The following is a 26,201-nucleotide window of genomic DNA, read 5'->3' on the forward strand; positions in this document are numbered from 1 at the left end:
TTTGGACAGTTCTTAGCTGTGGCTTAGCTCTGTGCTGATAACTTTGAATTGCTGATCATTATTCAGACTCCAATGAACTTGGAACAGTGTTGTATACATGTATTTTGGTTTGTTCCCTAAAGTGAGGCAGATATTTTTTGATACTTTTAATATATCTGCAATAGTAACTCCAGTTTAACATGTCATATTCTTATTTTAAAAATTTTGCTATCGAAAAGCTGCTTTATTAAACAGGTTTTAGCTAAGTGCAAACTCTGGCTTAAGACTACTAGGTCCTGGGGGCCTTAAGATTAGGTCAGAAAGACTTGGTTAGACTCATCCTAAACTGATGCATTTTAAAGTGAGCAAAACCAGGACAACACTGAAAAGAAAAACAACCTTGGGAGACGGAAGAATTCTGATTAATGCAGTGACCAAGAGGAAAAATACTCTTATTGCATAGTTTTAGGCACTGCCAATGTCTGGGTTTGTTTTAACTTATTTATTAGAGGAAGACAAAGACAAACAAGTAGAACAGCCTTAAAATCAACATGTTGAATTTATACATACTTTTTAAAAAAGCCATATGTAAAAGATTCATGGTTTTATATAAAAATATAGGCCCAATGATTTGATTATACCTATGATGCTGATGAGTCAGCACCAAGTACAACTATAATTTTTATCCAGGCTTTTTTAAATCACCACACAAATTCACAAAATTAACATGGCAAATTTTAATTATTTAAATTATTTCACATTAACTAAAAGAGCAGACCCAAGTTAATATATTCTCGGTCGCTTGAATTTGTTTACTTCTGTAGGAGTTTTTCTCTTCTGTGATAATCCTGTCACAGTTTCCTTATTATTTTGGAGGAATGAGACTGCTTCCGGTAGAGAATAACATTCCAAAGAAGGAGGAGATTCCTGTAAAACAAAAAATACAGTGTCCCCCTTTTTATCCCTTTGCTCTCAAAGTGCCACAGTAATTTCCTAAAGTAGATATGATTTGGAAGTATGAAAAATGGGGGAGAACCACAAATATAAACTTTGGGAAAAAAAGATTCTTAACAAATACTTAATAATGGAGCAAATGGCTCTGATCCAAGTGAGGGCTAGCTATTATAAAAGTAAATAGAAAAAAATTCATGGATACATGGAGATGTGTTGCTTTTCCTAGGTTTATAAGGTATAATGGAACAAGCTATCACTGCATATCTAATCTAACAAACATGCTTAAGCATTAGCTCCATAATGAAGAAGGCCTTTTTTCACTTAATGCCTTCTAGGGTACTAAAGCTAAATCCAACTACAGTTTTTTAATACATATTTATGAAACAAGTTTCACAAACCTGCATAAGGTAATCAGCAATGTATTCTGGCTTCAAGCAGTTCACTTTATGGGCAACAGCTTCCCCTATGTTAACTCTATTGTCATCTGGTTTCAGCTTATTGAAGTCAGCAAAAAGATGTGTGGCTTCTTTAAATAGAGGCACAGAATGACCAGGTAAAACCTAGTAGTAAAACAAGCGGGATGATAGCCAAACACTGTGTCAGAGTTGATCAACCCCATGTTCTCCTTTTACTGATGACCATCTCAGAAAACACATGGAGAAAAGGTTAATTTCATTTAAAAAAAATCTCAGTAAAGTGATTTGAAACAATTTTAGTTCAACAAACCTTTGCTCCTCCAGACTGAAGAAGACGCCGAAATCCTGCTTCTCTGGACTGATCGACATTTAAAATCACTTTCCACCCACTAAAAGCCCCCTACAACAAAAGAAAGGCATGTGTTTATATCAATTAGAAATGGAGATTCTTCTCTAATCCGAAACTCAGTGCTAGAAACTGACACTGAGAATAACTTGTCTCTAATCACAAGCACCTAATAAAAGAATGCATATTAAATAAGCAGCTTGATCCATTTTTAGCATTAATCTTACTAGAATAAGGCCTAAAGCAGAGCTATTTTTAAGGGCCCAAAGACGCCTAAAAAACCCTTTCGTCTATTTTAGAACTTTCTGAACTTTACTGGTTAAGAGCTATATAGAACAAATCATGTCCTGAAGAGAAATAATTCAATTTGGAGAAAATACAAAAATAAATACAGTTAAGATGTTTTTTAAAAAGTCTATTTGTTAGCTGAGAATAAGTTAAATGGCATTTAAAAAAAAGCCTAGTCATATGCCAGAGAGAGTTCATACTGATGCAGATATATAGGAATTGCTAAAAATTTATACAATGATCACTAACATGTCTTTCTACATAAAGACCAACTTTAAATAATACTTAAAAAAAACCATGTACAAATAAAACAAAATATGACAAGAACTGGGTGCCATGAATACAAAGAGAAAATGTGAAAATCTCTACCCTCAAGATGCTTACAATCAACTGGCTTAAGTAACATCTACATTGTGTATATGTGTGTGTGTGTGCATATATACACACCATCTACATATATAGTATATGTAAAATTAATTTGTGTTGTAAGTCAGTAGCCAGCAAGGATTTCTTTCTTTTCTAAAGTTACTTTTGGCAGAGGGAGCTCCCAAGATTCAGCAGGTATACACATAATAGATATACATACATACAAACATTTTATTCATATTAAGTACACACACACCTCAACAATGCCTTCCTCTTGTTTTTTCTGAATCCTTTTCCTCCACCTCATTGCAGCAAGTGCTAGTTTCTTCTGTTGTACAGTGATTCCAGTCAAAGCATCGAGTATGGAACTACTTCCCCATTCATATTCTTCTTCCTAGAAAATTTTAGCCTTAGTAAAGACTCTTTCTGGCTTTTAATTATAACCTGAGGAAATGTCTGATTCAGAATCATCAAATAATAACTACTGTGACAAATAACACTTAGAGTACCCAGAAGTCTTTGTAGCTCCATGCTGGATATGAATCTAGTGAGCAGATAAGGAATCTCTCTACTCTTTATAAAAAAAAAAGGCATTTAAATTTGAATAAGAATACTTTGCCATCAGAGATTTTTAATCCTTCTAATGAAAGAAAAAATTTATTAAGCTAAGTACATATGTAGCTGTGCTCTTTGCGGTGGCAAAAAACTGGAAAATGAGGGGATGCCCTTCAATTGGGGGAATGGCTGAACAAATTGTGGTATATGCTGGTGATGAAATATTATAGTGCTCAAAGGAATAATAAACTGGAGGAATTCCATGTGAACTGGAGAGACCTCCAGGAATTGATGCAGAGTGAAAGGAGCAGAGCCAGAAGAACATTGTACACAGAGACTGATACACTGTGGTAAAATCGAATGTAATGGACGTCTGTACTCGCAGCAATGCAATGACCCAGGACAATTCTGAGGGATTTATGGTAAAGATGCTACCCACATTCAGAGGAAGAACTGCAGGAGAGGAAACGTATAAGAAAAACAACTGCTTGAACACATGGGTTGATTAGGATGTAGACTCTTAATGACCACCCTAGTGCAATTATCAATGATATGGAAATAGGTCTTGATTGATGACACATGAAGAAACCAGTGGAAATGCGCGTTGGCTATGGGAGGTGGGGGAGTAGGGGGAGAGCAAGAACATGAATCATGTAACCATGGAAAAAATTTTTCTAAAAAATTAAAATAAGATAAAAAAAATTAATATCAAGGAATAATAGTAACATGAGAAAGCTCAAGGCTGGCATACAAATGTGATTATAGCTGTTGAATGCTACAAAGAATCTGGAGAGTAAAAAATATATTCAAATACAATTAAAATGAAAAAAAAAATTGGAATCTGATTACTTGGACTATTATTATTTTGCTTTGTAAATCTATTAACATTTTAAAACTTCTGGTACCATGGAATTCAGTGATTCAGTGACGTTGGCTAGATGAACTGTCAGTGAACTTTTAAGTTCTCTCTTCCTTTAATCATTCTAAAAAATGTTAAAGTTACCTGAAAAGCAATAATGACTAAGAAAAATTATGAGTACATACCTGGATGAAATGCCCAGCTATTCTGCAAGCTTCAAGATAGGAGCGATGAAGCACCCACTTTCCAGCTGCCATTGAAGCCAAATATTTCTCATTCCGAAGAGGATGTCCCACAACAATGTGTGTACAGCTTGGATCAAAGCACTGTTTCTCTAGCACAAGGCCACCTAAAGGAAAGAGTAATTAATTATGCTATAAAAATTGAATCTTAAAGGCAATTTTTCCTAGTCAGAAAATTCTTTGTTGACTAAAGAGATCAACCAAATGACCCGACGCCCAAACAAGGTAAAAAAAAAAAATCTTATTTAATAAGCTCTTCACTATAAATACTAAACATAACAACAAAAATGGTAAAATATCATCTATGATGAAAGACAAAATATACTCATTAATAAAAAGAGGGAAACAAGGGCAGCAATCCTGAAACATTCTCTATGGGAAATAAACATTTTAGGTTTAGGAAGCACTTGGATTTATCCCCTGTGATATGACATTTACTCTCTTATACACTATGGTGTTTTTGTTTTTGTCTATTATCCATTATTCTTCCTACTGCTTGCTAAAACAGTGCATAAGTAAGTAACCTAGTATATACTTTGTATACACTGGCACAAGAACCTTGCAAAAAGATTTAAGTAATTTTCAGGCATACTAGTCACAACTTGTTCATTTAGCATCACTGAGGAATAATCCAACAGATGTGTGATTTCCTTACTATGGTTATTTCCACCAAAGAAACACTGTAAACCATTCATGTCAGCTCATCCTGTAACTGCTATTTACATCCTATCATAAATCCAATATAAAGGATCAATTAAACACGCTGGAAACATTCCTTGTATTCTTTTAACATTGGGTGGATTGCCAATGGAGCACATGAGTGGTGTCCTGGCTGTCCCTCCTCACTCTTGCTACAAAACAGGCCCCCCTCCCCCCTTCCTGATGACATCCTTTAAACCATTTCTGAATAATTCGTTGTCACATGTTTGCAGTCTTGATGAAGCTTTTCGGTTGCCTTTTGGGTGATCCTTAATTTCAGTTCTTCAGAGACTGCAGTGTTGCAGGACTCTGCAATCCAGCATCACATACACACTTTTTAGAAACGGGCCTGTTTCACGGAGAAGTCTGAGATCATGAAAATAATTTTGTAGTTTCCTATAAGATAATCCTTACCCTGTTTGTCCACTCATTGTGCTTATCTAAGACCAGCTTTCTTACTGATAGCCCAATTCAACAGGTTGTCTATCTTGGCTTTCTCCTGTGATTTACTTGGCCTTAACTTTTTTTGATTGATCTAAAGTTTGATATAATTAGCTCATAATTTACAAACATGAGTATCTGAACAAATTCATCACCTACAGAGAGACCCTCCTTAAATGTCTTTAGTAAGCACACATCTCCCTGTTTTATATCCTGAAATCTGAAGATAAACGAATTTACTTCTGTTAAATCTTCCAAGCAATCTTGTATAATTCTGGCAAATTCATGGGCAATCCCTTATTGAAGGAGAGCCTTTTTGGTGACATTTTATTGTATCAAATGAAATCCTTTTTTACAATCAATAAACAGCACAGAAGAATCTTTTATTCTCTATCTTTCAATCAATTTTGTGATGGTAAAAATGTGTTCCACTGAAGAATATTGCTTGTTCTAATGCTGTCATCAAGGAGGCTGCTCTTGTAAAATTCTCATAACCTTTCTGTATAGAGATGATATAAGTAGGTATGTACTGGTATTAATACTCCTTTCTATTACCTTTCTTTCAATAATAACAAGGTCTAAGATTTTGCCCACTCCCACCCCAATTTGTTACCACTGCCCAATTTTACATACCTTGAGAAATGACTCTTTAGTGCCTATGAAATTGTCTGGCCTCAAACATGGTGGCCCTCTTCTGTATTTTTTGGTGTAGCTCCCATATTTTTTTTCCTCTCTTCAAGGTCATTTCCAATTCTGGTAGCACATCTGAGACAACCACCTTCAAGGGGTTTCTCTGGGTGTCAAACTATGATCTGAAACTAGTCATTTTCCTGGATACAGAGAGCTGATTTTCAGGAATGACTCCCACACCAATAATGAATCAAAAGATCATAAATTTAGTGCTGGAAGATCACTTAGGAGGACAGCTAGTTCAGCACCATTCATTTAAGCAACTAACCAATCAATTAATTATTATTTTAAAAAATTCTTACCTTCCGTGTTGGAGTCAATACTGTGTATTGGCTCCAAGGCAGAGGAGTGGTAAGGGTAGGTAATGGGGGTCAAGTGACTTGCCCAGGGTCACACAGCTGGGAAGTGTCTGAGGCCAGATTTGAACCTAGGACCTCCTGTCTGTAGGCCTGACTCTCACTCCACTGAGCTACCCAGCTGCTCCGCCCCCCCCACACCTTTCATTTTAAAGGCTCAGCAGGGTTAAGTGACTTGTCCATGGTAGTAAGTACTCTATAGAGGTAGGATTATCCTGTCCATGAAAATGCAACCCAGTTCATTTTTTGTAATGTTATTTGGCACTCACCAGATTGAGCACTTGCTGATTCCATTCACTGTGTGCAGGCATGAGGCTTCTATAACATCTACATGCCTTTTACTTATTCCTAACTCCTGAACCACATTTTCAAACTCTCCCCTTCCCCACCCACCCATTTTCTCCTCTGCCCACGTGAAGGAAGAGAATGAGCATAAAAGTATAAGTTGATTTAACTGGAGTACCCTAATAAGCTCTTTGGAGGATGATTTATCTCCTTCTCTTCTATAATTGATGCTGATGCAATTATATTTTCAAGGTGGCTTTTTTGAGGGGGAGGGGCAAATACTTCTCATGAATACTAAAATTTAAGAAGATTAAATGTCCCTTGAAATGTTTCTTGTTGCTTTTGGATGGATCCTTTATTTGAGGAGAAATCTGTGAACCATCATTACATTTACTGCAGCTCCTTGTCTTTGGTTTCATTTATAGAGAGAATGTCAAGATATGGTTCAGTTCCTTGTATAGTATGTTTTCTGTATAAGAATATCACATTTAGAGTACCAAAAGTTAATGTTTATAGACAGGTTCAATCAAAATGGTGATTTTTTAGTGTCCTGTGCAGCCCTTTATGTCATTCTGCCACCACTGCTACAGAAACAGAAAAGGTCTGCACAGGATTGAGGTTCATTGTATAGGGTTTTTTTGGATTTGGGGGGTGGGGAGGGTCATGGTCGAAGAATTCATTGCCAGTTGGCAAATATACTGGTGATGAATCTCTTCATCTTTACAAGGTAGTTCCTTCAAAATCATACAATCTTCTGATAGAGCCATTTCAACATGTTAGAACCTATTTGAACTTGTATTCTGCTGGCAAAGCCTTCAGTCCAACTCAATAAAAGCCAAGAAAAGATAGGTAGGACATACTGAAGGAGGCATTAAGGGAATTTTTCAAATGGATAAAGCCCTTTAAATGCCCAAAGCCTTCTGGTTTTAAGCATGTTTGGTGGGAATCTTCCTATAATGTAACACACAGACTGATTCTCTCTCTCCTTTATTTCTACATGGGATATGGAGCGCAATTTAACTTTTTGGACTTGAAACCCAACTGGACTCTTGACATCTTTAAGACAATCCTTTTATTCCTGCCTCCCAACTGATTCTTCATGTTACTTTCCACAGAAGTTGTTTAAATCATTCCTTTCTTTAAGCCTACTGTAACATTCTCTCTCCTGGTTGAAACTCCCCTGGTATCACCCCTCATTCATTCTTCCTTTAATGAAAAGAAACCTTTTGTTATAGCCAACCCCTTTATGTGTTAATGCCCCCTTTCCATTTTCATCTTTCATCTCTCTCTCTCTCTCTACTAGCCTCATTTCTGCTGCCACAAACATGCCTGGGTCTTCCTTATCTCTTCAAGCAGTTATCTTGTGTCTCTCCTTTTACCAGCCAAACTTCTAGAAAAAGCTATCTATGCCAGTTGCCGCTAGTTCTTTCTCTACCTTTTGCATCTGACTCCCAATCCCATCACTCCACTGAGACTGCTCTCTCCAAACTTACTGATAGGAATTGGCTAATCTTGTAGCCTTTTCTCCAATCACACATGCTAGGTACCTTTTAGAGCCCAAATGCCTAAACTACAACCCTCATGACACATGTGAAATACTCCCTTACCCCAGATAGGGGAGGGAAGAAGCGCTCCCAGTGGACTGCTGAGCAGAGGGGCAGATCATGTGTGAAATGTTCTCAGTTGCAATGGAGAGGGAGAGGGGAGCGCCCCCCCCCCACCTCAGGCATGCGTGCCATAGGTTCACTAGTGAGTCTAGGAAATCCCAGTAGCACCTGACATCCATCCCTCTCCTGAATATTCTCTCCTCTCCGGGTTGTCCTACCTACCCAAGTGCATTGCACTCTACTTTGCTGGTTCTTTATTCATCTAATGTCCCCTAACTGTGAGTGTAGATCTTAATGTTTTGTCCAAGGTTTTTTTTCTCTTTGTTCTCTCTATACATCATTACTTGTACTTAATTACACCATTACTATGTAAATGACTCCCCAAATCTTTATATCCAAGGTCACATATGTTCTAACTGCCTCTTGATTATTTCAAAGTAGACGTCTGAATAATAGGTCTACCAACAATCTCGGCATGTCATCCTGACTCCTCCTTATCCATTATCTCATAATTTGCCAAATCTTCTTTCTACCCTCACATCATTTTTGCTAACTGTCCTCTCCCTGCCTTACCCTGTACTCAGAGCTCCCACCTTAGTTCAGGCCCTCATCATTTCTGGCCTTTATTATTACAGTGGTATCCTCATTGATCTCTCTTGCTTCTGCTCATTTCCTAGAGTACACATCTAACCATGCTACTTCTACCTAAAAGGCTCTAATCTTTCCCCCAAAAAGGAACTCTCTTGGCTTTTTAAATTTCTTTATAACTAGCCTGTACCCAGTGCCTTTTGTATTTGACTTGATTTCTCTTCCTGTACCGGACAATCCTGCCATTCCTTAAATGACATTCCATCTCTCACCTTGATATTTTTACATTGGCCATTTCTCATATCTTAACTAGTCTCACTTCACCTTTACCTCTTGGAATCTCTTGTTACCTTCAAATTCTGCTGAACAATAATAAAAAAAAAATCATGTCCAAGGCAGGAACATGATAAAGACCTTAAGCAGTGGGAGTTAAGTAACGTGCCCAGAGTCACATAGCTATAAAGTGTTTAAGGCTAGGTTTAAACCCAGGACCTCTTGATTCTAGGCCTGCCTTTCCATCTACTGCACTATCTAAGCTGACCCAAGTTTTACCTTTTATACAACTCTTTCCTCATTCCCCACTGGCTACTAAGGCCTTCCCATTTTTATTTAAGTATACTAATTTGTGGGAATGTATTTGATTGTAAACCCCTTGAAGGTAGGCACCATTTTATCTGTGTCACTGTACCCTAGAGCACAGTGGCTGGCACATAGTGAGCACTCAATAAAGACTTGCTGATTGACCCACTGCAGGCTGTCATTATAGCCCCTCGGTGTGCTTGGAAGCATTCAGCTTTTATCTCAAAAATCAGACTATTGCCTGTTATTTCTGTGGCCATTTCTCCAAAAACATTCTCTCTTCCCACCACCCATTCTGCTTTCTAAAGTTTCTAAACTAATGTAACCTGGGAGACCTGATGATTAAGCTTGTTCAAGTCAAAGCATCTAGAGAGCTTTACTACAGGGACTTTGAAGCTGTTATTTCAGGTTCACCAGGGAGCTTCAGTTGCTCAGTGGTTATTCCTGTGACATTAAATTAATTAAAAGGTGACTTTACCTTTTACATGTCTATTTCAACATCAGTTTTATATAAGGTTTAAAGCAAGGTACATTCACCAAGCACAAGGGCCCAAACCTTGGAAGATTAATTATCAGTTCTTTGATACTATGACCAAATGGACTAATAAGATGGTTCTGGTTCTAACTCTGATGCTGACTCATCTTAAGACCTATAGCAGATTACTACTTCTCTCTCAATTTTTCTTTAAAAAAAAGTTTACAACATTTAGCTACTTAACAAAGCTACCGTGGAGGCCGAATGCAAATATTGGTACCTAATTCCTCAATTAGGTGACAATAATCAATTCGTTCTTGAGGATTAAGTGAGGAGAGCTGAAATCGGTATTGTTTTTCTAATTCTTCATGTGTCTCCTCTGCCTGGACTGTCTGGAATGAAACAGAATGTCAGATTTAGAAAATGTTTGCCTTTTAAGCGTATGTATATTTAGCACATTTCTTTAAAAGTGACAAATAATGTATTTAATATTTGAAACAAACCACATTCCCACAACAAGAACATATTTTTTAGCCTTACTTTTTCTTTGGGGTGTGGAGCCACAGGTGGGTTGGCAAGGGGGAAAGCAATGCTGGGGGCTTGTGGCGTAGGAATGAGATGGCTATCTTTTATGGTGATTTCTAGATCTTCACAAACTGGTTCTTTTGGGGTCTTGGTCATACATGTGTCTCCAGGATCACAGACAGCTGAGGGGCAATAAAACGCAGGAGTAAGATGATATCTGAACATGACTAGAAATAAATTCTAAGAAGGTTCAGTTTGCTCAAGTCTTTAAGAAGGTTCAGTTTGACACTATAGGGAGCCAAAAGCACATGCAGAATATATTGCCACCCTGTCTCTGGGATTAAAAAAAAAATTGTCAGCTTTAAAGGGACAAAGTTTTTTCCTTTTCTCTAAATTCTGCCTTTTGTCATCATTGAACAATTTCAATCTGAAAAGGAATTTGCAGTGAGAACCTTAGTATTAGAGAAAGATAATGTATTTGATGTAAAAAAGTATTATAGTTAGAAAATAAAAAGGAAAGCTTTTCAATGAAAGAAACAAGCTGAAAGCAAGATGATAAAAAAAGCATAAATGGGAAATAGGTTTTAAGTGATTATATATATATTTTTTTGACTGGGAGGGCAAATCAGCATGGAAGAATGAAGCCGGAAGCCAAAGGAAGGGGGCTGAACAGAGTGCTGGAGTTGATGCTCTAGCCTGAGGTATTTATTAGGAAAATCATTACACATTGATACATGATGGATGTGGGTCAGTGACAAGTAAGGGGGCAAACTCCGGATTAAAAATAAATTTGCTCAAGTCTTTATTACAGATAAAGCTCATAAACTCATGGCTATATAACTAGAGATGAGGATGGGGAGAGGGAAGATAATGAGGTCCTACTGCAATTAAGGTTGTTTGAAATGCTAACTGGAAAGCTTAATGCTAATGTAAATACCTTAAGTAGAGTATTTTTTTTTTAAACCCTTAACTTCTGTGTATTGACTTATAGGTGGAAGAGTGGTAAGGGTAGGCAATGGGGGTCAAGTGACTTGCCCAGGGTCACGCAGCTAGGAAGTGTCTGAGGCTGGATTTGAACCTAGGACCTCCCGTCTCTAGGGCTGGCTCTCAATCCACTGAGCTACCCAGCTGCCCCTAATGTAAATACCTTTAAAAGAGGCTGGTCAATTGTTTATTCAGCCAGTACAGCAAAGGATGGACTTTTAGGAATTTGGATTGCCCCCCAATTCTTTCTTATAGCTAGAGGGTCAGGACTTGTTAATTCATGAGGTTTTCTGATATGGTCACAACAAGAAAAATGCTTTTGCAATACCATCTTTTAACTGAATCCTAGCTTTGGCCATAAGCTCCAATGTGACAATTTCATTTCTCTTATGTGTAGGTGGTCCATTGAGACCCCCTGTAATAGCCTCCAGTGCTTGTCAACTCCGGGAAGGAGGAGGAAAGAGAAAAGGGAGACAACATGAATTAAGTAACCATGGGAAAAAATGTTTAAAAATTTTTTTTCAAAAGCATAAATGACATGAAGCCTGTAAGAGGGTGTTAGGAGAGAGATCAGTGTATTTTTATCAGTGTAGGATGGAAAAGAATCATGAAGGACTATCAATATCCATCAGACACCAATTTTGGGTGGGAGGATAATTGGGCTTGTGATATTTTTTCAAATCCCACCTCCATGGGGCTTTTAGCCATTATTCCAAACCAAATCTGTATTTCTATATGGTAACTTCATATGGCAATAACTCTGAAGTTACCATATCCATTCTCTAGTTTTAGTTTGTCTGAGATTTAGATAGGGCTATTCCTATAAGACTCCAGAAATTTATGAATGTGAATTTCTTACATGTTATTTGTCAAAAGTTTAACTCCTTATTTAAGCTGCTTAACTTAAGCAATATTGAAAAATGGCTCTCTCTAAATATGACATTTTAGAGCAAATTCAAAAGACAAACAACCACATAATAATCTGAAACCTTTATAGATAATTTTAAACTTATGTTGTAACATATAAAAAGCTTAAATAAAAAAAGAAAATTAGACAAAGGCACATATTAAGTTGAAAGACAAAGTTCAAATCAAGAAAATGAACTACCATTATTGTGAAATACCTCACATTTATGAATTATTTCTCTCTAGATTTAAAACTGTAGAATAAACATAAAATGCCATTCATTTCCTTTTAAATTATACATTGCTACCATAAGCTGGTATTTTAGTAAGCAAAAAACACCCTTATGAAATGAGGAATTATTTCACTACCATTTTCAGCAACTGCAGAATCACGCAAAGATTCCTGGAAGGGGGAATCTTCCAAATCCTTTATGCTGGTTTGAAGGTCAGGATACTGGGTGGGACAGATGGGCCACTGAAAGTTGCTGGCCAGCCTTGCTCTCTCTTCCCGGGCTGTGGGGTCATCCCAAATGATCTGTTCACTTTGGGAAGGCTCTATGTTGACATCAGCAATGGCTTGACGAGATTGCCTAAAGAACACATGTAGAAGATGATGTTCAAACTCTGCCATGGCAAAACCCATCTTGTTAACTTCCATGAAGATTAGTTCCTGTTGGAATTTTATTTCTTTAACTTGTTCCAATCAAATAATAGAATCAAACAAAATTTGTTCCAATTTCTTAGGAAGAGCATTTTCTCTATCTTATTATAGGCAATTAAAAAAAAAAGCATTTCTAAGGTTTTTAGTCTTAAGTGACAGGCTGTTTTTTTCTTTTGGAGGGGATGGGAAGGGGGGGGGAAAGAATATCCCTTTTTCTGCCCCCCCACCCCCCGGACCGAACCCTCTTGTAATAAATAAAATGACAAGCAAAAAATCTGTCATTGATTGAGAACTGATCATGTCTGTCCTAGAAGTGCCTCTTAGGTCATTTTGTTAGTAAACTCCAGTAGTAGTTATTCTATCAATAATGGTAGGTGTTCAGATTATTAATATAAATTAAATGAACAACAGCAATTTAATACAAACATTTATTAAGCACCTATGTTTTGGGCACTGTACTAGACACCAAGGATGTAGACCAAAATTAAACTGTTGTTTTTTTTCTCTCAAGGAGTCTACATTCTAGTAGATGAAAAAACATATGCATGGACAAGTATATCAAAGTAAATTTAATTTTAGGGGGAGGAGAGGGAATAAAACAGAAGAGGGTATAATGCTAACAGTTGGGGAATTAGAAAAGATTTCCAAAGGAAGTGGTACTTGAGTTGAACCTTAAAGAGAGCCAGCAATTCCAAGATGAGGTGGGGAGAACATTTCAGTCATGGGGGAAATCAGGTAACAAAGACAAGAGATGGGAGTAGGATCTCACAGATGGGGCAAATTGTCGACTAGGCCAGTATGGATGATATATAGAATGGATAATGGAGAGTAATGTGTCATTAGTCTACAAAGATGGGCTCTAGATCCCTAAAAGAGGAGTTTGCATATTATCCTACAGACAACAGGGAGCTTATAAAACTTCTTGAGTAGGGAAGCCACACTGTTTTAAGAATGTCAATTTTAAAATTATATGGAGGATAGAAAGAAGGGGAGAAAGGCTGAAGGAAAATCTAATAACTACTACAATAATTCAGGTGAGAGGAGATTATGTGTCTTAATGGTGGTGATTGAGGAAGGAATAGAAAGAAGGGAAGGGATGTGAGTGATATTACTGAACAAAGTCTGGTAACTGATGGGATATGGGTGGTGAGAGAAGTTAAGAGCTAGGCTATGAATAAGAGTAACTGGAAATATGAGGATGTCTTTGACCACAAACAGAGAAGGTAGAAGGGTTGGTGTAGGGAGAAACGCAATGATTTCTGCTTGGGAATTTCCAATGATGTTTGTATGACATCCAGGTGGAGATGTGGCAATGAAGAGATAAGGGCTCAATATGTAGACTTGTTGATTTTATCATCACATAATGAGAATACTCTATTAGCCAAAGAACTATGAGGATCCAAGATAGGTTCCTCATAACAAAATATATGCTATGGTATTAGAAGATGATTCTATTCCTATCTATACAGAATGTTGTTTATTTTCTTTTTAATTGTCTCACAATAAGCATCATTTTCTCTAAATACATCTATCTATAGAGTCCTGGATCAAGAAATCTACCATTCTGTCTACTATAAGTCTTGAAACCTCAGTTACTTCACAGGCATAGGCATATTGTTGTGACTCCCCAAAAGAGAATAAATTTTGAATAGCATTAGAGGTGACTTTTAAACAGGGGTTGTGATAATGAAATTAAATCTACCCTGCCCAATTTTAGATTTAATTACCAAAGGTGAGAACATCCCCACTTATTTCACAAGTTGGGAAGTCTGTGACCCACATGTGCTAGAGTGGATGACAAATCAGAATTGACTGACTGCCCCCTAGGCAGTCCTAAGAAAAGCGGCTGTTGTGATTGGACACGTAAACTAGGAGGAAGGCACAAGAAGTCACACAAAAGAGGCCCCTTTAAAAGAGAGTTCAGTGAGTTCAGCTTGGCGCTTCTGGTTCATGGCTTAGACTTGGAGGAGCTCTGGGGCTGGGACCCTGAGACTTTGGTGAGACTGTTCTTAAATCTTTCCCTTAGAACTACACATGGCGAGTGAAAAAGGCTGACTGACTACCTTAAATTCCCTGGAGGTACTAGCCTCCGGGAGGCTCCCTTGATTGGGAGAAGCCCTAGTGACTAAACCCCTTGCTAATTGACTTTTAGGCTCTGGCTGGGCCTCTGAAGCCCTGCCAGAGTAAAGCCCAGACCTGAATAGATCTCTTACTCTACCCTCTTCTCATCTCTACTTCTACTCTCTCCTATATTTTGTGAATACATTACTAAAATCGTTTTAGGAATTGGTATTTATTCATTTCCTTGGGGACCACACCTTTAAATATTAATATCCAACCTAAAACCCGCTTTTTCCTCTTAAGGGTAAGGTCTAGTTCTATTTATTATAGTCATCATTAAATGAAGGTTAAAATATTACAGAAATAGTTCATATGTCAAAGAATGCCAAGATCTGGGAATATGGAATAGAGTAAAAAAATTTTTTTAAATTTCTAAATAATATAATGTTGAAGACTAAAAAATAACAGTAAAATTTATGTAGTGTTCTAACTTCTTTGTGCTTTAATGTCTTAGGTTCTATAATGTCAGCCAACTCTTTACATATATTATCTCATTCTATCATCACAACATTTCAGTGAAATAGATTTTCATAGATGAAATGGAAGTGAGAGAAATGACCTGCCTAGGGTCATATAGCTTGTGCCACTCTTGGAACTCCAAGTTCAGTGTTCTATCCACTACACTATGCTGCCTTTTTAAAGTATTAGCACATAAAGAGAATAGAAAACTAGAGCACCCAAGTGTCCTCCTACTTTGTGGCCAGGCCCTTCTTTCATTGGCCAGATACCTTAATGCTTCTAGAACTCTGCTGCGGCCACTGCGTGCAGACCAGGTATTGTCAGGAGTTGAAGAAGAGCTGTCACAACCATTTCTGGAAAGGGAATTCCTCTGCCCTTGGAGTTTGACTGTTGATGTTGCTGACATTATCTCCTGCAGCTGCTTCTGGAAGCTCTTTCTCATCTCCAAAGTCTGTGTCAGAGCTGGAAACAACAAAAGCAGCATCTAAGGCTCCTGTTCCATTTCCTGCTTTCCTTTTCTCAAATCGGGGTTGAAATACTTGTACATTCGGGCTCTGGCTAAAGCACAAATTCATTTATTAAGTATTTCTTCTTATCAACCTCATAGGACCACACAAGGAAATCTGGATGGAATCAGGAAGACCATCCTTCCAGATCTTCCTTTACAGATACAAAAGGAACATGGCCCGGAGGAGTTAAATGACTGGCCCCACATCATGCCAGGTTCCAAGGGCCTATTTCATTACTATATGGTGTTAAATGCCCCGATATAAAAGGAACAGAAAAATCTTACCTTTTAGGGACTTACATCTTTGGAAGGCATGTAAAACATGTAATTATCATAACATACAATAACCATTACCATGACACAATAATTACCCTCCTTTCTCTGAAATCTCAATCCATTTCACACCTCTCTGTTAAATAAGGACATCTAGCTTTCTCTCTCCAGTTCCGTGAGGGCAAGCATAATGCTTCCTCTAGAATCCAGCTGCTCCAAGAGTTGTTGAATGATGATATGATGAGAATGGACACATAAATGATAAACTAGTCCAAAATGAAGACTGAGGTAACCCAGTAATAAATAGATGGTAGTCTATTAAAGGCATTTCATCAATAATAAGGACCAATAAGGACTTAGAACTGGCAAGGGACTTGAGATCCTCTCCTCCAACCTCTTCAATTTATAGCTAGAAAACTAAAGCTTCAAGAGGTGATGTGACAAGCCTACAAAGGGCCTACCCAGGATCTGAATCTTTTGTCTTAAAGCCCTTTCCTTAAAAAAATCTCTGGAAGGTAGTAGTAGTGCAAGGAGTATTAGCTCCATTTTACAGATGAAGAAACAGGCATTGAGAAGTTAAATGTCTTTGACCACAGAAATAAAGTTAGTGCCTTAAAGTAGTATTGATCCTCAGTCTCCGACTCCAAGTACAGTGTGGCTTCCGTTACCCAAACTAGATACTTGGTATATATTAGACCAAAGGTTTGTGGGTAGATTTGGCAAAAGGAGAGAAAATGGCCATTAGATATTCAAGGCATTTTGGGTTAAACATTTACATAATCCTTTATGCTTCTCCAATACTTAAAGGATCTCTGCTTTTTTCTGAGTATTCTCTTCAACAACATAGATTGTAGAGAATCTTTTAAAGGTTAATGTGACCAAAAAATCCATTATTTGGTGGCCATCCCAGTAATTCTTTACATAAAAACTAAATTTATAAAGACATTTTTGTAACTTGCTTAACTTCTAAGTTATGATTGTAGTTGGGCAACAAGAGAATTTTACCTCCTTTGGGAATATTCGGTATTTCTCCATTTGTACTTGCTACAGGCTTCTGATCAATGGTTATATCTTCATCATTTCCTTCCAAAGATAAATGAAGAAGAGGCTATTGGGGGAAAAAGATGCAATTTCTCAAAAGAGACCATTATTACATAGTTTTTTCATTTTCTGCATTATACATTCATCTTAGATATTAAATGTGTAGTATGCATTAAATACCTCATCGTCATCTTTTGCCATTTTACCAGTTGATGGAGACTGACTGAGACAAACTCTGCTGTCTTGCACTGCACTTATATCCAGGCTCATTTTGGGGTTGTAAGTATGTGGATAATGAGATTCAGGAAGTCGCCTCTGTACTTGAGCACTCTGCAACAAACACACTCTTAAGAGACTGAAAAATTAAAACACACCCACAATGCCATAGAAAATAATGATCATCTAAAGACCCTGTGTCTAAGATTAGGACAAAAAAATATCTATAAGCCTATTGTCTTGAAAGCTTACATGAAAATGTTTTCATGAGAAAAGCAAATCTAACTGTTCTCTTTTTAAAGGGAAAAGTACTCAGTGACATATTAAATCTAATTCCACTGACATAGGAGTACTTCTCTAAATCAAACCAATATATTGAACCAATTCTCACTCAACAAACTATTAGGGAATAAACTTAAGCTTTTTTACCTTTGTAGCTTTTAAAGTGTGAGAAGAACCTTGTCACCAAAGAACTAATGATTTAAGAAATAAGTTTTAAACTTATGATTCAATTCAATGTTTCAATACAATTATTAACAATAATTAGTACTGATTAAGCATCTCCTGTGTACCAAGCATTGTGCTGTAGAGTCAGATGAGTTTCAAAGCTTAGAGAAGAACATGGGCCCTGCTTTCACAGAGTTAATAGTCTACAAGGAAGATATTAAACAAATACTATGATACTGCCAGAGGAGGATCATACCAAGGAGGGAGATTTGGAAAGGTCTTTTTAGCATCTGAATTAACTTTTAGAACTCCCATTAGACTGAGTTCCTTGAGAATAAGAATTGTTTTTGCCTTTCATTCTCTAGCTAAATGTCTGGCACACAGTATGTTCTTAAAAAATGGTTAACCGACTGATGGGCAGGGAGGATTCATTCATTCCTGAGGCAGCCCAAATTCTTAAAAATATCTTTTCTTCCATCAAGCCTAAATTTGCCTCTTTGCAACTTCTCTCTTTTGCTTGGAAGAAAATGGGAAACCACTGACTTCTGTGCAAGAGTAATATGACCACATAAGAAAGAAATTTATCAGTGGAAAAAAAGGAAAGATCGAGGAGATAGGAAAACTTGTTAAGAGTTGATTACAATGTCTGATAATTACTCATAATAATTATAAAAGCTGATTACCAGACACATTTATATTTAATTTACAGTTGCTGGTCCTTTTTTTTTTTTTTTTAAACCCTTACCTTCCATCTTAGAATCAATACTATACTGTTTGGAAGGCAGAAGGGTGGTAAAGACTACATAATGTGGGTTAAGGGACTTGCCCAGGGTCATACAGCTAGGAAGTGTCTGAGGCCATATATGAACCCAAGACTTCCAGTCTGTAGGCCTGGCTCTCAATCTACTGAGCCACCCAGCTGCCCCTTGCTGGGCAAATTTTGATTATAGAACTTTAGAACACATTTTGATTATATTTTTATTTAACATTAAGGGAGAAAAATGTTACTTACTTCTAAAAGCCAGTGCTCTGAAACAATGTATATCCCTCTTTCTTTAACAGACTTATACTCTCGATTAGTGTCATTTGGTCGCCCTTGATAGATGAAATGAGTCACTGTTTCATCAAAACTCCATCTATAATGCAAGCAAATGAAATATAACTAAAAGATATATAAATCAGTTTAATACCATTGCTGTTTGGAATATAGGAATAATTTGAGATTCAAAAAAAAAAAAAGAAAAAGGAAACATCAGAACTTTATTTATAAGAAAAAGTCTCTTAAATAATTAAAATGAACTGCCACTCTCTTTTAACTTTTGATCTGAGGAAAAATAATGGAAAAGTGCAGTTCTACTATTTAAAAGTTTAATTATATCAAAGAAAAAGTGAAATTTAATTAAAAAGAGAAAATTAATCTTTAAAATTATCCAAAATGGAAATTTTTTTTAATGGACGACTAATGATAATTATCTAAAGTTCCTTTAGCTCCAGGTTTACTTAATAATGGGCCATCCATTAAGTAGCTTTTTTTTCCCCATAGAAGTTACAGGATTCATCTTGTAACTTTCATTGTAAGTTATCTGCATACTAGGACAGATACTACCATTAGGAGGAAAAAGCAAAACTAAGTTGGTAATATGAGTAAGCAAAATAAAAGAAAAGAGTTTATGTATTGAAATTCTCCAGAAAATTTACCTAAATTCCTTATCCCATAGTATTTTAATAAGAAGGCTGTGGAACCTCTTTTTTAAAGAAGATATTACTTTTATACATGCCTGAAATGCATTCCTTCCTTATCTCTACTTCTTAGAATCTCTCTCTACCTTTTTTAGAAATAGCTTAATCATCATCTTTATGAAGCCCTTTCCTGGTTTCCCAACCTCTAATACCTTGTATTTAAATATTTTGCATATTTATGTACTTATCAACTTTATATTTATGCTATTTATATTTTAATATTCATTTATCTTCCCCACTAGAATCTAAAGCCCTGGCAAATAAAGATTGTTTCATTCTTTGTATTTGTAAGTCAAATGCCAATCAAATGCATGTATATCCCAGACACTTAAACACTAGTAGTTTTGATTGCTTTAAACATTCCATTGCCTCAAGGCAAGGATTTTAGAGAAGATCACCTCTCAAAGTCTCTTTGAACCTTTACTTCTCAAAGGTTAAATACTGCAGAATGTTTTGAGGAGAAGGAGCAGGGATAGATATAAAAACAATTCTGGTTCTTGTAGGTGAGTAAAAATAAACTGCCTATTTTGGGAATTCATAACAAATTTCCATTAAAGGCTCTTTTCTCACATTTCTTTTTAGATATTTGTAAGGCTAAAGAAAAATATGATATCAAGTATGACAAAAGTTACTTCAGGAAGACAGGAAACCAAGATGGTAGAAGGAAATAGTACAGCTCAGCTATCCCAGATTTAAACAAAACTATTACTAAACAATTCATCCCTTAGATAATCAGGAAATAAGATCTATATCCCCTTAGGGATGAAAGTGAAAAGCTTCAGACTCAACATAAAGTGAAAGTAAAACTTTTCCTTACTTGTTTCAGTAAGAAAAAATTCCTAAATTGAAATCAACAGATTTCAGGGCTAATAAGGCTAATGACAGTTTTCAAGTCACTCTGGGGAAAGAAAAGGCCTAAAAGGGTCCTAAAAACCACAAGGCAAAAAAGTCTTCAAAATTCATTTGATTGGGGGCAGCTGGGTAGCTCAGTGGAGTGAGAGTCAGGCCTAGAGACAGGAGGTCCTAGGTTCAAACCCGGCCTCAGCCACTTCCCAGCTGTGTGACCCTGGGCAAGTCACTTGACCCCCATTGCCCACCCTTACCAATCTTACACCTATGAGACAATACACCAAAGTACAAGGGTTTATAAAAAAAAAAAAAAAACTAAAAAAAAAAAAATTCATTTGATTCCTGGGGCAAAGGAGACCTAGAATTCAATTCTTCAGACACAAGCATAAAAATGAGTAGATTAAAAAAAGGATTTTCCTAACACCAGATAAGAGGTTAAATTTTTGTATATGATTATAACAACAAGGGAAAACAAATTGTGCTGGTCTACAGGGTTGCAAAATAGAAAAAGGAGGAAAATGAGTTGTTGATAAATTGCAAGATAAACTGTACAAATAGTACAGGTGAAATCTGAACATTCTGAAAAACAGAATGTCTTCAAGGTAATAAAAAGGACTTGTATCTATATGTCAGCTGAAGAACATTGTTTGGTAAAGAGAAAAAAATCAGAGTTGTTTGATTAAAGGTATAAGCATTGGATCAATTTAAGGGGAATTTTGTGGTCACTTGCAGGCTTGCCTGTGCATGCACATTCAAGGTAATTGCTATTACAGAATCCTTTTTAAAACTTTTATTTTTTTATTCTCACTTTCTCATAGTTTTTGACCCATCACAGAGATGACCAAAATACAAACCTGGAATTTGAGAGTAACTTAGAAATACCTGTTATCAAAACCTTAGAGAAAAAAATAGCTTATGCACAAGAACAATTAATATTTTTGAAAGAAATAATGAAAGAATTTAATAAAGAATACAAAAGCAATGAGCCCTATAGAGGAAAGAATTGATAAAGGATCAAAAGTTTAAATGAAGGGAACAAAACTTATTGTAGTGAGAAATTCCCTACAAATCAGAAATATTCCAAATGAAAATCAATGACTTCAGGAGACAAGAATTCTTTTTTCTTTATTTTTTAAACCCTTACCTTCCATCTTGGAGTCAATACTTTGTATTGGCTCCAAGGCAGAATAGTGGTAAGGGTAGGCAATGGGGGTCAAGTGACTTGCCCAAAGTCACACAGCTGGGAAGTGTCTGAGGCCATATTTGAACCTAGGACCTCCTGTCTCTAGGCCTGACTCTCAATCTACTGAGCTACCCAGCTGTCCCCTGACAACAAGAATTCTTAGTCTAAAATCAAAAGAATGAGGAAATGGAGGGAAACATAAGATCTCTCATATCAAAAACAACTACCTTGCAAAACAGATCAAGGAGCATTTAAGCATCATAAGAACACCTGAAACCTATGGCAAAATCAATTTGTCATCTTTAGAGAAAATTGCTTAAAAGCATTTTAGAGGGCAATATGAAAATTGAAAGAAATCCTAAAAACTCTCTTAAATTCCCAGGAATGTCACTGCCAAAATCCTGAACTTCCAATGAAATGTTTAGGAAACAGAAACAAGAAATGGCAGCTGAATGGAGAGTGAGGAGTCTAGGATAATATTCATTTTTAAAGGAAAATGAAGAATGGTAGTACCTTCCACAGAAATGGGAAAATCTGGGAAAGAGGAGGAGAGAGATTTAAATGAGGAAAGATAATCAATTCAATTTAGGATATCTTAACTTGAAAATGTCCCTGGGACATCCAGCTTGATATGGTGTAAGAAATAAAATTAATATAAAAGGATAGATTTAGAAATATCAGGGTTTTTAAGGGTTTATTAATAGCCATTCAGGAAAATGAAGCCAGGTGCCTGTTTAAAGGGACCCGCCATTTAATTGCTCCTCCCATCCTGGCTCCTGCTCCACAATCACAAAAGAGGAAGTGCCCTTCTGTTTACATTATTAAGTAATTGCCTACATCATTTATGTGAGTCAGGAATCATGGGAAATGCAGTTTGAAAGAGCCTTAAATGTCAACAGGAAGTTTAGATCAGGGACCTCAAGATTAGTTCAAGTACTCCCAAAATCACATTCCCCCCGAAGAGCATGAGGGAGACTGGTCTCCCTGAAAGCTCTTGTAAACATAACTAACTTATAAATTACAGAAATTTGGGTATAAAAAGAAAGAGGACAAAAACAATGATCTTATGATTGCTAGGTGCATTGACAACAAGCCAATTAGGGGGCTTTCCTGGGATGTATTATTAAATAAACATCAAGGCATCAATTGGGGAATGGCTAAACAAATTGTGGTATCTGATTGTGATGAAATACTACTGCATCATAAGAAATCATGAACAGCTAATTTTAATAAAATTTGTAAAGAATTACATGAGATAATGAACAGTGAAATTAGTAGAACCAAGAGAACATCCAAACAACTATAGATTTAATTCTTGAATAAATCGTGAATGTTACCTCCAGAGATTGAAATGAAAGGTGGAAATACGAAAGACATAATGTGTATGAACACATCTACCTTCCAGATGATGCCTTCTGTGATGCAGGGAGTGGGGGGAAGGGCTGAAATACTTGTGAATAAATTTTATTAATAAAATTTTTTTAATAAAAAAAAAATGAACTGACACCAACCTGTACTCTGCTCCAAGGGATGCTGCAATAGTATTTAGTTCACTCTGTTTCTTACTGAGTTTTTTACTAACACATGTAACTACATTGTGAAGTGGTTTGGGATCTTCCTCCTATATACAAGGAGAAAAAAAAAACCCAGATCAATCATAAATGTTTCAAATCACATTATAATATAATGTGTTAAGTAATTCAATTCTACCTTTTCTGACTGGGCATCTTTCAGCACAGGACTGGCAGTAAGAGCAACTGTGTGGCGAGTGCTATTTGCCAGAGCATGTTTCAAGTTCCTCCCAATGACTTCAGAAAGTGGGGTACTCATTCTTCGGCTTCGTTGATTGGGACCTAATGGAGTTTCCAAGGCTGCCAGTGCATCCTAGTGATAAAGGAAACAATTAATTTAGCTATATCTTTACCTGGTGATTTTACAACTCTAAATTTTTTCTTAGCCAAACATAAATACACATTCCATATAGTACAAAGAGTTTTGGAAAAATTCAAATTTTTATAGGAGTCTTGTTCAAAATACTTTATAGCAGACTATTTAGAAATCATGACTGCAAATGTTTTACCAGGCTCTGTTATATTTATTCACCCAGGCCCCAGAATGAAGCAACTGAAATAGAAAAAAAAAAAATCACTTCCTTATTGAATGAATGGCTGTAACTTCTATTAGCCAAAAGAAACTCTCTATAGAACTGAGCAATTCACAATACACTTTCATTTCAACTTTGTAGTACAGCAACATCATCCCCATTTTTGATAAAACGGACTCAAAGAAGTCAAATGACTATGACCTCATTGCTAGTTAATGTTTTAGTACTCTCACCCCCATAGTCTCACAACTCTAAGTCTAGTGCACGAATATACCAAATAACCTGCTTTTTAAATATATAGAAAAGATACATATGAAAAATGGAAGGGAGAGTACACAATGATGGATGAATACAAGAATGATCATAACTCATGTTTAGAGACTACACTTTATGGGTTTAAAAAAGAATTGGTAGCATACTATATGAGTTGTTATCACCATTTTATAGATGAGGAAACTGAGACCCAGAGCTATTAAGTCCTTTGCCTACAGTTTTAAGAATTAGTAAGAAAAAGAGTTGGGATTCAAATCTAGGTCCCTTAAACCAAAGTTCAGCACTCTTTCTCTACTATCTAACTATAAGGGTAACTAAACTAAGCTAAAATGAGGTGACACTTGTGAAAAATGCTAGAATATTTTTTTTAAACCAAAATGTTCAAAAGATGAACATGGTGGGCACAGTTTTAAATAACAGAAAGCAAGCAGAACCATTCCTGCTTTGTCTCTGTTTTCCTCTTCAAGAGAATGATTTTCTCTCCAAAATGGGTAAAACAAATGCTGTGAAGGGGGAATTGATGATGTAATGAGTAAACGAGGCAAAGAAGCATTAAGAAAACATGAGATCCAATAAGATTGGGAGTAAATAAAACAAGGATGTTCATTATCGCCATTATTATTTAATATTGTACTAGAAATACTCACTATAGCAACAAGACCAGAAAAAGAAATTGAAAAAATTAGAATACACAATGAAAAAAGAAAGTTATCATTCTGCAGATATGATGGTATCTTAGGGAACCCTAGAGATTCAGCAAAAAACTAATAGAAATAATTAACAATTTCAGCAAAGTTGTAGGATACAAAATAAACCTACATAAATCATAAGCATTCTATTTACCTTTGACAAAATCCAAAAGCAAGAGACAGAAAAAGAAATTCCATTCAAAATAACTCTAAACAATATAAAATACCTGGGGACATACCTATCAAAACAAATCAGGCAACTATATGAACACAATTAGAAAACATTCTTCATAAAAATAAAATCAGACCTAAACAACTGAAAAAACACTAATTTGTCATGGATAGGCCAAGCCAATATAGTGAAAATGACAATACCACCTAAATTTATTTATTTGGTGCCATGCCAATCAAACTACCCAAAAATTATTTCATAGAACCAGAAAAATAACTACAAAATTCATCTGAAAGAGTGGGGGCAGCTAGGCAGCTCTGTGGTTTGAAAGCCAGGCCCAGAGATGGGAAGTCAAATCTGGTCTCAGACACTTTGTATGTGACCCTAAGCAAGTCATTTAACCCCCATTGCCTAGCCCTTAACATTCTTCTGCCTTAGAACCAATACACAGTATTGATTCTAGGATGGAAGGTAAGGGTAAAAAAAAAAAGAACAAAAGGCCAAGAATATCAAGGGAATTAATTTTTTAAAATAAAGAAGTCTGGTTGAATCAGATCTCAAACTATACTATAAAGCAATAATTATCAAAACAATCTGGTACTGGTTAAGCTATAGAGTGGTGGATCAATGGAATGGATTAGGTAATCAACACATATGGCAGTCAATGTCAATAGCAACTTAGTGTTTGATAAATCCAAAGATCCAAGCTTTTGGAGAAAGAAGTTACAATTTGATAAAAACTGAAAAGCAGTATGGCTCAGTCTAGGCATGGACCAACATCTCATACCATACACCAGGATAAAGTCAAAATGGATACTTGATCTAGAAATAAAGGGTGATACCATAAGCAAATTAGGGGAACATAAGATACTTGTTAGACTTGTGGAAAAGAGAATTTATAACAAACTGAAAACTTTGAGATGAACTTTTAAAGTGATATAAATGCCTATACAATCAATGACATAAGTGTTGCATTGGATGAGTAAGAAAACCTGGCATAACATCATAGGGAAAAGTTTGGAAAAAAGATCTAGGTAGTTTAGATTACCACAGTATCATACAGTTGGAAAAAAAAAAAAAAAAGAATTACATCACAACATTAATGCAACATCTAAATTAAGAAGGTTAAATAGTTCCACTGAATTCTGGATTGTTAATACAGATATATGAAGTACTGTGGCTCTTATATGACAAACAAACAAACAAACAAACAAACAAAAAAGGCTTAATAAAGAATTTTTTTTTGCTGTCCAAAAATGAAATGGGGTACCATGTGAAGAAATATATTCATTTATTGGAAGTGTTCTCCCAAGGGTGCTATATGG

At 36.1% G+C, this 26,201-nt stretch overlaps 1 protein-coding gene across 1 annotated transcript in view; it reads right to left on the bottom strand.

The window, feature by feature from the left end:
• Positions 1–455: 455 nt before the first annotated feature.
• TOPBP1 (DNA topoisomerase II binding protein 1) overlaps positions 456–26,201 on the bottom strand; it is a 54,998-nt gene continuing 29,252 nt past the window's right edge. The window contains exons 15-28 of the mRNA XM_044677656.1: positions 23,349–23,522; positions 23,150–23,259; positions 18,879–19,002; positions 17,384–17,533; positions 17,168–17,270; positions 15,651–15,843; positions 12,510–12,730; positions 10,266–10,432; positions 10,006–10,117; positions 3,949–4,112; positions 2,606–2,743; positions 1,660–1,749; positions 1,332–1,493; positions 456–906 (exon numbers count right to left, since the gene is read on the bottom strand). Coding sequence (XP_044533591.1) covers positions 763–906; positions 1,332–1,493; positions 1,660–1,749; positions 2,606–2,743; positions 3,949–4,112; positions 10,006–10,117; positions 10,266–10,432; positions 12,510–12,730; positions 15,651–15,843; positions 17,168–17,270; positions 17,384–17,533; positions 18,879–19,002; positions 23,150–23,259; positions 23,349–23,522 — 2,052 coding nt within the window. The 3' untranslated portion in view covers positions 456–762. The remainder of the gene's footprint in view (positions 907–1,331; positions 1,494–1,659; positions 1,750–2,605; positions 2,744–3,948; positions 4,113–10,005; positions 10,118–10,265; positions 10,433–12,509; positions 12,731–15,650; positions 15,844–17,167; positions 17,271–17,383; positions 17,534–18,878; positions 19,003–23,149; positions 23,260–23,348; positions 23,523–26,201) is intronic.

This window comes from Gracilinanus agilis, chromosome 5 (assembly GCF_016433145.1).
Source record: "Gracilinanus agilis isolate LMUSP501 chromosome 5, AgileGrace, whole genome shotgun sequence".
Lineage (NCBI taxonomy): Eukaryota > Metazoa > Chordata > Mammalia > Didelphimorphia > Didelphidae > Gracilinanus > Gracilinanus agilis.